Here is a 12,158-nt window from a genome sequence, read left to right on the forward strand (position 1 = left end):
TGTAGACATATATATCACTAGTTAATTTGAGAGGCAGAAAATCAATTGTCTGTCTCAAAGTTTTTCAAAACACAAACTGAATCTTTTTAATATATAGGCTATGTATTTGATATGCGGACTCTCTCAAAAGCCTAAACCAAGTAGATCAGAAGTATCCAATAGCACAGCTATATACAAGATACTGGGTACTGTACAGCAAACCATAACAAAAGGACTTTTCAAAGTTAACCCAATTAACAAATAATGTGATGATAACATTAACTATCGATTGTCTTTTTGAACCTTAAGACAGCAGGAACCTCACATCTCCACTATAGAGCCCCTACTTCCCCCAGTCCTGGAACCCTTGGATAGGGCCCACTTTCCCATATGCCTCTCCCAATCCATATCAAATAATATTGCATCCGCCGATCACAACCTAACCAACGCAATGATTGCCACCTCAACATGCTTCACTTCAGACTGTGTCCAGAGACTTCACATGTGGAATGACCACCCTTCAGCTTCATTACTCAGGTGCGACCTTTCCTTTCATAGTATACTCTAATTTCATCTCAGGTGGCTCACTTTCTAACAAAGTCCCAAAACCTAGATATACACCAGTTTCTGTGAGAGAGAGCATATGTTCACACGTTATCTATAAACTACCGCAAAATATATACCTGAAAGCAGAAGTACACTAGAGTTTGCAGTGAGTACCTCCCTAACACTTCCTCTCCACTATTCCAAGCTTTGGGTCCATGATTGCTCAACAATTTGTTTGGCTTCATATGTTAACTCTCTTTTCAGTCACCAGGTTCCAGATGCCACTAGGATGCTGGCCAGGCTTCCCTGGATTGAAGACCCCACCAATATGTCCTGGAGCTCAGCTTCCCCAGAGACACACCCTTCTAGGGAAAGAGAGAGGCATACTGGGAATATGGACCAACCAGTCAACGCCCATTTTCAGCGGGGAAGCAATTACAGAAGCCAGACCTTCTACCTTCTGCAACCCACAATGACCCTGGGTCCATGCTCCCAGAGGGATGGAGAATGGGAAAGCTATCAGGGGAGGGGGTGGGATATGGAGATTGGATGGTGGAAATTGTGTGGAGTTGTACCCCTCCTACCCTATGGTTTTGTTAATTAATCCTTTCTTAAATAATAATAAAATTAAATTTAAAAAGGAATATTTTGATGGTAGACTAGTTTTAAAGTGTGTTTTATGACAGGAGTGCATGTGGACATGGAACAGAAGTAGCCCTATCAGTGAGTCATTTGAAAAGCTTCATCTCTCCTCAAAGGTACATTTAATTATCTTGAGGTCATTTAGAAGCAAGTTCTTAAATACTTGAGAGTTCTTCTATAATTTTGTCCTCAGTTATGCCTCTAAAGTTTTTATTTTGATTGACAAAATAACTCAGTTGGGTAGTGAACTGTTTTGTCATGAGTATGACCCAGGGATTCCAGCACAGATCCCACTACCTTGGAAGAAATTTAGATGCTGTTGTTTGCTTCCCTAACTCTGCAGAGAAAAGAAAAAAAAAAATCTAAGGCTAGAGTGGCTTAGGAACTAAATAAATAAATAAAACTAATTAAATAAATGATGTTATAACAGATAATATGTACCAGGAAACATTTGACAAATTAGACAAATAATGAGTTCTTACGAAGACTTTGGAAATGTCTGATTTGTCCTGAGAATCTTCGAGACACCTCATTTTCTCTAGAAATGTGGAATCGAGTTATTCAAAGATAGTTAGGGGTTGCACATATTTTTAAATTATCTGAGGCTGCTAGAATGAATCTGGAGTGAAGTGTTTTTAAATATTCAGTATATTACCTTACAGAGTTTATGTTCTTGTTATTTTCAAGAACTTAGTTTTTGTCATAAGGCATGATATTAGAGGTAAGGAAAAACTTTTTAAAAAATTGAGTTTAAGAGCAACTTTAAAGGCTGTGAGCTGTATTTATTCCCTCTTGTACCTCTTGCTTATGGCCTTGGTGACATGGAACTTTTTTTTTAAATGACATAATATGGCATAGGAGAAAATATTACCTAAGGTCAGAAGTGACCTCTCCTGGGTTGTTCTTGCAGCTGTTAAAATAATTCACTTACTAAATGAGTATTTCTTAAGGCTACCATTTCTTGTCTCAAACAATCATTTTTCAAGAGCAATAATTGTGGTAAAAAATATTGATTTTAGGAAAAGTTAAGAACTCAGCTATACTACAAACTTATAACACAACCATAGAAAGCCATAGAAAAGAGTTGACTCAAGTAACTTAGATTACTTCTGCCTACCTTTGTCTATATTTTTTTAATTAAGTTACTTAAAATGTCCCTGTGTTATTTGACATAAACTAAAAGTACAACTCCTCACTGATACAGGATATATTGAAATTGACATTTTGTCAACTACAAATAAATAATGTGTAGATGCCCACATTAAATATTTTTAGTGTCATTTTAATATGTCTTCTGAGAAGGTAGTTATGTTATGAAAAAAGTCAGAGTTTGGGGTAATAAGACCTCAGACTGACAATGAGATTAGACAAGTCACAATACCAAGTCTCTATTTATTTACCTATAGCACAATGAAAATAACTTTCCCTCTAAAATTATCCCATGTATGCAACAATGTATGGACACAATCAGCATAAATGTAAATTCAAATATAGATCCCAATAAAATCAATTTTATCTGCTCTGCTCTTTGGCATTCATATTCTGTAAGCAAAATATAAAGATAATTTTCAAAATCTGGTCTAATTTATGAATCCACGTATCTGCAAATACAGTTTATGCTTTTAATAATGAAACTAGGAAAAATCAATTTAGTTAAATATACAAATAATTTTATGACATAGTAGTTGCAAGAAAAGAAATCACTTAATCAAAAAAATCGCAACACTGAATTTCACAGTTAAACACACAGGCAGATTGTTGAATTGAGTTACAGAATGTTTTGGTGGAATGTGTTAAATATAAAAATAATCCAATGCAATTTCCATTTAGCACTTTGTACAAAACTCTTTCTTCAATTAAATTAACACTTTGACAATCTTTTCCATAGGTGCTATATATACAAAGTGCTTTGTAGCCTTGAGGTTGAGATTAGAGAAACATATAATGGTGTCCCTCAGGAACGCAGCTCAACAGTGACTGAAATGGAATGTGGCATAGATACAATTCAGCCCTTAGCCCTTAGACAGATAACTGATATACTACCATAGGGTGGGACTGATGGCCATCATATGCACATCATTATAGTCATAATAAGTTTAAAGTTGAACTCAACACTTCTGTAGAGAGTTCGATTTTTCTAGAGAGAAATAAAAGTGGAAACAGAGAGACAGATGTAGGGAGATAATGTTCCCAGTTCTTCTGTAGTCCATTTTTCTCGATACTAATCCTCAATACAATCAATATCCATGGCAGCAGTTGTCATACTGTACTGTACATCAGAATTACTTGTTAAAACACCAATAGCTAAGCCCCCTTCCACAGTCACAATTTAATAGGTATGAAAAGAGGGAAGGATTTGTAATTGAAATAGGTGATGATCATATTGTAATCAACAGAACCCATACTGAAATCCACCAGACTATTTTTTATCTTTAATCACTGAATTATTCCCTTATTTATTAAAGTGATACATACCTAAAAGGATAATACATCTGGTGCTTAAGAACATAAAATGTAAGGCAACCAGCATAGAACATGTAATGATTTATGGCAATCATTCTGAATTGTGGGTAGAGTCAACTGAGGAATTTACACGCACACACACACACACACACACACACACACACACACACACACAACATCTATATGCATGTTTGTATTTACCTACACATATCAAAAACTAATTAGGCTATCTAAAGTAGGGCTGGAGGTCAAATCATTTGGGAAAGTGCCCCTATAAAAGTCTAACATAGCAGTTTGACTGGAGAATCACTGCTCTAGGAAATTTTCTTTCGTCTCCTCACAAAGGCAATTGAGGACCAAACAGATGTCGTTTAGAACAATGGTATATGAATAAAGACATTTTTTTAAAAAATCAAAATCCCCAAGAAGCACATTGATATACATATATATACAACAATACTTGGGGCTAAATTAGAGAGGGATAAAAAATAGGAAAGCTATCAGGAGAGGGGAGGGGATACAGAGTGCTGGTGGTGGGAATTGTGTGGAGTTGTACCCCTCTTATCTTATGGTTTTTGTCAGTGTTTCCTTTTTATAAATAAAAATAAAATAAAAAGAAAGTAATTGTAGATGTTAATGTACAATATACTGCAAGGTTAGTTCACAGGTTTGAAATAACAGAACTTGGGAAGGTGAATAGCACATTAATTTAACCCAAGTTTCTTTTTCACTGAATGACCAACCAAAGTCTAGAATGTTATGTGTGTGTGTGTGCTGGTGTGCAGAGTTTACCATTTATATTGTTACTCATTTCACTTAGCTGAATTATTTACTCCTTTGAATCTGAGTGTCCCTACTCAGTAAGATACCTGAGGACAAAAGGCTACAAGCACTTATTAATCTCCCTCAGAAAACAAAACTATGGAAACACACACATACACAAACCGAAAGAGAATATGAATATAAAGGTTCCACCTTACTCTTCTTATTCACATAAATTGAAATAGTGAACCCTTAAACATTATTTATTTATGAGAGTTAGGGGAGAGAAGGGAAAAAAAAAAAACACAGCATTATTCTGGCACATGAAATGCCAGGGATGAAACTCAGAATCCCCTGCTTGAGAGACCAATACTTTACCCACTGCACCACTTCCCAGACCATTGTAGTGAATTTTTAAGTATAAATACAAATATTGTGGTATCTTTTTCTAAAAGGATTTACCAGGCTAAGAGCAATCATTTGTATTGATTGTACATAGGAAGACCTTTCACAGATCACACCATTAAAACCCCCAGGCCACAGATTTTAAGTGAAATTATCATAAATGAAATTTAGATTAAATGTTTGGTTGTAAATAAATTCTCAAGATCAGGACTGGGCATTCTGATGACCTTTCATAAAAGCCTACCAAATTTGTTCTGTACGTAGACATTGAGCTTTGCTGGTTACATGAATGGTTTCTGTGTTATCCATTGGGAACCACTATTTATAAGGAGGTTCCTGCAGACTCATTCATTTATTCTCATTATTTTCACTGTGCTACTGATCAGCACTGACAGTTTAGAAAAAAGACAAGCATAATTTAAAAATAAATAAATAAAACTAAAGTCAGTTTTCCTCCTGGATGGTTCGGTGAATCTCTTCACTCTCTAAATCTTCCAGATGGCATCTTTAAGATACCCTGAAAAACAATGAACATACTCATTCAGGAGCGTAAGCTGAGCACTAATCATATGAAGGAAGTAGCAAGAATAAAGGAAATGATAATTTTGGCCTTCAGTAACAATTCTTTTACATATATTCATACACTTATTTATATTATTACTATAACATGTAAATATGTAAAATAAATGGATACATGTATTATGTAAAATAAATGAATATATATATCACATATATGTGAATATATATATATATCATTTCAATTTACAAAACTGTGCAAGTGAAGAAGCATGGAGCCCATTTAAAAAATATAGTCACAGTGAACCTTTCAAGCACTAAAATGGAAATAAATTCTGGAACAGTTTGAATTTTCCTTTCTGTAGTATATCCATATAGTACAGTGGTACAGTATATTTCATTATTTTAACTTTCTTAGTGCTTTTATTTATTTATTATTGGATAGAGACAGAGTGGAACTAAGAGGGGGAGAGGAGACAGAGAGGGAGAGAGACAGAGACACCTGCAGCCCTGATCCATGGCTCATGAAGCTTTCCCTCTGCAGGTAGGGACAAGAGGGTTAAACCTGCAACCTTGTATACTGCAATGTGTGCACTTAACCAGGTGTGCCACCACCTGGCCCCTCTGTATTTCATATTTAGGACACTGTAAGGAATATAGGGTTCTCACTGCTTTAATAAAGACTCATACTTACAAAGACAGAGAATGTGACTGAAGATTTCACTAGGAGTAACAATGTTTCCCTGTGTGTGCTTTGGTCCCATCACCATCTTACCTAGATTGATTTCCTTTGGAGCCTCATCTCTCCAGAGCCCCACCCCACTAAGGAAAGATAGAGACAGGCTGGGAGTATGGATCGACCTGCCAATGCCTCACGTTCAGCAGAGCAGCAATTACAGAAATCAGACCTTCCACCTTCTGCACTCCTTAATGACCCTGGGTCCATTCTCCCAAGATAAAAAAAAGGAAAGCTTCCAGTGGAGGGGATGGGATGTGGAACTCTGGTGGTAGGAAATGTGTGGAATTTTACCACTCTTACCTTATGGTTTTGGCAGGTTGTTTTTATAAATAAATTTTTTAAATGACAAAAAAAAATCTGAAGCTAAGTAGCACAGAATTGATGACTCTGTATTTACTCAGAAACTGTTAAGTGGATGAGTCAGCCCAAAGGGGAGGGGGCCCAGGTGGAGTGTCTGTTTAATCCTGCAAACAGATGAGGTTTAAACTCACCTTCTGCCAGGAAGTCTCTTAGGCCTTCCTGTCATACAGGGAAACATCTGTGTTCACATTTTCCCTTTGTACTTGGTCTTCTCTATGCTCTTGCTTTTCTCCTGTTCCAGTACAATAGCTATTAAAGGGAAGTGTTTCCCCCTCTTGTAGACTAGTACTAATCAGCCCTGACTCTATTTCTTGGTAAAATTCCAGTTTAAAGTCTTCAGCTTCTCCTGTCTCAAACCTCCCATCCTGGTTCCCTGTTTTTGCCTTCTTTCCTGCTGGCCCTGTCTCCTGCATAGTCTCAACTTCCCCCTTTTCTTGGTCCTGTCCAAGCTGTGAGGCTTGTCCTTCAGGATCTAAAAGTTCTCCCAGCCTCCCCACCCCAGTCTCTGGTGGCCAATTCACAGTCACTTCCTCCTCCGCTGGCACCTCCTCCCCACTCCGTGCTATTTCCTCTACTGCTACCTCTGCTGCAGCTGCTGTTTTTCCTAATAACTCATCCACTTTGTGCCAAGTTTCCTCCTCAGCAACATCTGAAAAGGAAGAGGCTTTATTTGCCTTTGTTTTCTCCTCAGCTGTCTTCAAGTCTGCCAACCCTTCTCCCTTCTCTGTGGCTGTTCCTGTTGCTGTGACAGCTTCTACTGGGTGGAAATTTTCCTCAGGAACAACTTGGGGGAAGTTCTTGTCCGCCTCTGTGTTTGTAATCTTTATCACTCCTGTTCCCTCTTTATTCATTTCCACCTCTGAGGTCTCAAATATGGCTTCTTCACTCAACTCCCTTACCATCATGGACTCTCCCTCAGGAATACCTTCTTGGGTCTCCACTGTGATCCCCACTCTTTGTTGCTCTTTAAAATGCCCCTGTAGTCCTGTGAGGTCATCTTCATCTTTGGCTGCATAGTCTTGGCCCTGGTCTGTGTCTGTGTCCTCAGGTGCCTCTGCCTTTCTTGCTGGCTCCTTGTCAACGCTTAACACAAGGTCTTTCTCTGTGCCTGAACCCTCATCCTTCTCTGACAGTTGCACATTCTCCCTGAGAAGCAGCTCTGAGCCATTTATATGTTCTGTGTCTTCGTTTTCCTTCAGTCTTTCTTCTGCTTCCTCTTTCCTCAGAGATGTTTTATTTTCCAGTGACTTTTCAAATTCAGGTACTGCTTCAAAAATGGCCACCTTTCTTTCACTCAGGGTATTCTCTCCATGTGGCTCTAAGCCTTCAATCAATTCTGATGCTGCAATAGGCACGTTATTCTTAAAATCATATTCCATCTTATTTTGAAGAGCTTGTGTCTCCTCAGATCTTACCTGCTTCAGTATTGCCGTCTCTTTCTCATTAAACTTTTGCTCTGCTTCTAAAGTGTCATCAACCTGACATGTATTTGCCCTTGTTAGTTCTGCTCTTTCAGATTCAGATTCCCTGGGAGGTGTTGTTAGCATCTCAGTTTTCCTCCTCTTTTTCACTGCATCTAGTTCCTCAGGTAACATTTCCTTTCTCTCATCTTCCGTATTATATTCTGCTTCCATTTCATCCTCCTCCCTTTCCATGTCTTCCTTAGAGAGTTCCTCGAAGCTGTCCTCTGAAACACCCACCTGGATTTTCTCTGCTTTCTCAGAAGCTGAGGTGCTCAAAGGTGTTTCCATTCCCATAACTTTCTCCCCCTCTTTGGGTACTTCTTCCCCAACTACGGCTTTTTCTGACCCATCCTGTCTCCTGGATGCAATGTTTACCACAGTTTCCTTGCCCTCTAAGTCTATGGATGCTTCCTGTTCATTATCCTCCCCATCTGCTGTTTTGGGTGTTGCCTCCCTAACAGTCATCTCTTTCTCAGTCTCTTCCATCTCTAGTGCCTCTGTTTCCTGAAAGGAATCAGAGTTCAGAGCTGTTGTCATGTTTGTAAGCCCCTCCAACCCTAAACCCACTTCCCCTTCAGGACCTACTCCGTCTGTCTCAAATACTGTTTGTATCAAATCAAGCTCTTTGGAAGACTCCTCCTCATTCAGATCTCCAGAATCTTTTGCTGTGTCATTTTCCATGGAGTTTAATCCCTCGTTCCCCAGCTTTCCATTCCATTCTTCTTCAGCCCCATTTACTGCACCCAGAGGGGTTTCTCTTTCGATTTCAAACTGTTGTAAGTCTGGCTGCTCTGCTGTTGGCTTCTGCTCTCTCAGAGAAGCCTCCTCAAACCCTTCTTCTTCCTGCAGTGATGCATTCCCCTTTTCCTCTACTGTATCTGCATGGCCCCCATGCTGAGGCACTGCATCTTCTGCTGCTGCTTCCTTCTTCTCCTGTGTATGCATTTCTGGTGTACCCTGATTGGGTTCCTTGCTTGGACTGTATGCTGCTCTTTCTTCCACATCTAAATTCCGATTTGTTTCTATAAAGTGAGATTAGAAAACAAAATTACTTTAATCAATGTGGACAAAAGGTAAAATATTACACATACTCCATGCTATTATTTATAACCAATTTATATATGATATCAAGGGACCATTGATATTATATACAAAACATTTCCCTGAATCTATGATATTTTCAACTCTTAACACACACCATGATGAAAACAAATGTTATTAAATTTGACGGAAACAATTATATTACAGTAAAATTGAGGGGCTGGGCAGTGGCACACCTGGTTAAGTGCATATAGTACAAAATGCAAGGACCCTCACAAGAATCCAAGTTTGACCCCTCACAAGCGGTGAAACAGGTCTGCAGGTATCTATCCCCCTCTTTCCATCTCTATCTCCTTCTCCTCTCTCAATTTCTCTCTTCTATATAATAAAATGGAAAAAAAATGTCCACTAGGAACAGTGGATTTGTAGTACTGGCATCGAACTCCAGCAGTAACCCGAGGCAAAATAAATAAATACATAAAATTGAAAATCATAAATATTGGGAAAAAAGGCTTTCACACATATGGATTCACACATATGTGCACACACACACACATCTTCTACTTTAATTTGAAATACACATCTCCTTAAATTTAAAATACTAGGGCCTGTAGAAAGCATATACAATAAGAAAAGTAGTATTACATCTACTTGAATATCATTGTGCCTTCTAACACCATAATAAAGCTGTCTTTTTTTTTTTTTTTGCCTTCAGGGTTATTGTACAGCGGAGGCCATTTTTCCCCCTTTAGTTGCCCTAGTTGTTGTAGCCTTATTGTGGTTATTACTGTTATTGTTGATGTTGTTCATTGTTTGATAGGACAGAGAGAAATGGAGAGAGGAGGGGAAGACAGAGAGAGGAAGAGAAAGACAGATACCTACAGACCTTCACCGCCTGTGAAGCGACTCTCCTGCAGGTGGGGAGCAGGGGGCTCGAACTGGGATCCTTACGCAGGTTCTTGTGCTTTGTGCCACGTGCGCTTAACCTGCTGCACCACTGCCCGACCCCTAAAGCTGTCTTTAGTCTGCTTCCTGTATTCATGTGGGCATTTAGCACCAAGGTATAATACCGTGGAGCTGATTGTTATCTCAGACATTATCCTCACATCTGAAAACTATTATCTAAATTTCCCTTCAAATAATTTTGTAGCTCAAGGTAAGACATTTTACTAAAGACATCAATTTGTATTACAGGGCAGAATACCTCCTATCTGCATTCAGAAACTGATTTGCCTTTGGCAAAACAAGATCACAGAGCAAAAGAGAACTTTGTAGTCTAAAACTATATTCAACAGAATAAGCTTCCTAAAATGTTTCACAAGTTGTCACTGATAATTTCCTGGCAAATCTGGGTGTACAAATTAGGATATTTCAATACATGTAAATTCACTGTCACCATATATGCCTATTATACTTATATATTATATACTTACAGCATTTATGTGCATTAATTATTTAGCAAAAATATAGACTTCTTTCAAAATTATTCATCCTGAAGATAGAGATCATGCTAAAATGGCCAAAGTATTTAAACTTTCAAATGCAGAATAATATGAAAATAAAAGCTTGATCTTAATCTTGTACATCAATATTTTTTTCATCTAAAGAAAACAACTGGACTGCATGATATAAAATAAGCTGTAATTCCATTATGTCAATCTCCAAATTATACAAGCTTCTTAAGTAGTCAAATGTATTTCCCTCACTTTTGTTACTTGCCTTTCTTTGTCCAGGCATCTTACTCTCCACTTTATCTTCAGTGATCTACCAGGTTTCTAATGCTCTGGTCTCACTTCTTCCACTTGATGATACACCATCCAAGACACCTTTATCACTACATTCCCCTCCCCCTTATAGTCCTTTGTTGCATTCCTTTGGGTTCTTGCCAACTATTACAGTAAACCATTTTGAAAGCAACAATAGCTGATATTACTTCCCTTTAAAAAATATATGTTTTGAAGATAAATTTCAGTGTTTCAGGAGAGAAAAATAGAAATTTAAAGATTTTCAATAGGTTAGTGTTAGTTTCTATAAATCAGCACTCCACAGCAATTCCTAAATTGGACCTCAGAGTGCCCAAAGGGAAATGTAGAGCCAAATAGTCACTCAGAGAACATGTAGTCATTTCATCCTAGGGAACAGGGCCCATGGGGGTAGGCTGTGCAAAGAGATTCTCAATTCCTGAAGCTCCAAAGTCCTAGGTCCAGTCCCCCATAAGCCAGAGCTGATCAGTGCTCAGGTTATTTTAAAAAAGGGCCCATTCAATCTTATTACAAATTATTTCTCAAAACTTTATAAAAATTCAATTGAAACCATGAGAAAGAACAGTGTTATACCTCTTTAATAGTATATCCACTGCTATTCAAATTCTTTTGTAAAAAGGAATTGAGAAACATTTAAATAAAGTTGTCTGCCTTGCTATTGCTATGCTGGCTTCTAAATTTATGGATTAATTAGAGAACATTCAGGAAAATAGAGGGATACTATTTCCTAGTCATCATGTAATAATATATTGTGTCTGAATTCTAGGAGAGAAAGAACTAAGGCATCCAGCTGTGCTATTATATGAACACATACACTGTCAGATACAGACATGACATATCTTCAGAAAGAAAGAAAAAGTAACTGAAGCCTTTCTAAGAAATATCAGTATGCAAACATGACTCATACCTTTTTATGTTAACTTCCTGGGTCTTTGGTAAAAATGAGAACAAGCAATATTCACAAGCATGGGGAGATTTGATTTAGTTGAATGAGTCTATTGGGAACAAGGCAGGATTGGATAAGACCAGCTCTGTCCCTAACTGGTCACATGAACTAGGAAAACTGTATCTCTCTGAGCCAGTATTCTTTTACCTGTAAAATAGGGAATAGTTGTGGAAATGTACCCCTCTTATCCTATGGTCTTGTCAATTTTTCCATTTTATAAATAAAAAATAATAAAATTTTTAAAAAAGGAATAGCAATGCTTGTGTCACATAATTTTTGGGATGGTAACCTGTCAATTTTTCATCACAGTGCCCAGCCCTAAGCAAGTTCTATGAAATCCCCCTTCCACATTTTGCTTTTACTGTTTACAGTATATTCCATTTTATTGCTTGAAACAGATGCCATGGATGGAAATGACTATGAGTGAATTGCAGAATACTTAGGACAGTACAACAGAGCTCCTCTGGCTGAACAGCCACCATCAAAGGTTTGAGTTTTTAATTTCAGGGTCCTTCCCATATAGTTCAGCTTAG

The 12,158-nt window shown here is 37.8% G+C and overlaps 1 protein-coding gene across 3 annotated transcripts in view; it reads right to left on the reverse strand.

Annotated features, from left to right (window-relative positions):
• Positions 1-4,144: 4,144 nt before the first annotated feature.
• Positions 4,145-12,158, reverse strand: part of ERICH3 (glutamate rich 3) — a 118,685-nt gene continuing 110,671 nt past the window's right edge. For 2 of the 3 annotated variants that reach the window (XM_060202184.1, XM_060202183.1), the window contains one exon: positions 5,576-8,897. In XM_060202184.1, the coding sequence (XP_060058167.1) occupies positions 6,562-8,897 (2,336 nt within the window). In that variant the 3' untranslated portion in view covers positions 5,576-6,561. Of the gene's footprint in view, positions 5,315-5,575; positions 8,898-12,158 lie in introns of those variants that run through there. The other variant, XM_007528116.3, reaches the window with a different exon arrangement.

Source organism: Erinaceus europaeus, chromosome 11, assembly GCF_950295315.1.
Source record: "Erinaceus europaeus chromosome 11, mEriEur2.1, whole genome shotgun sequence".
Classification (NCBI taxonomy): domain Eukaryota; kingdom Metazoa; phylum Chordata; class Mammalia; order Eulipotyphla; family Erinaceidae; genus Erinaceus; species Erinaceus europaeus.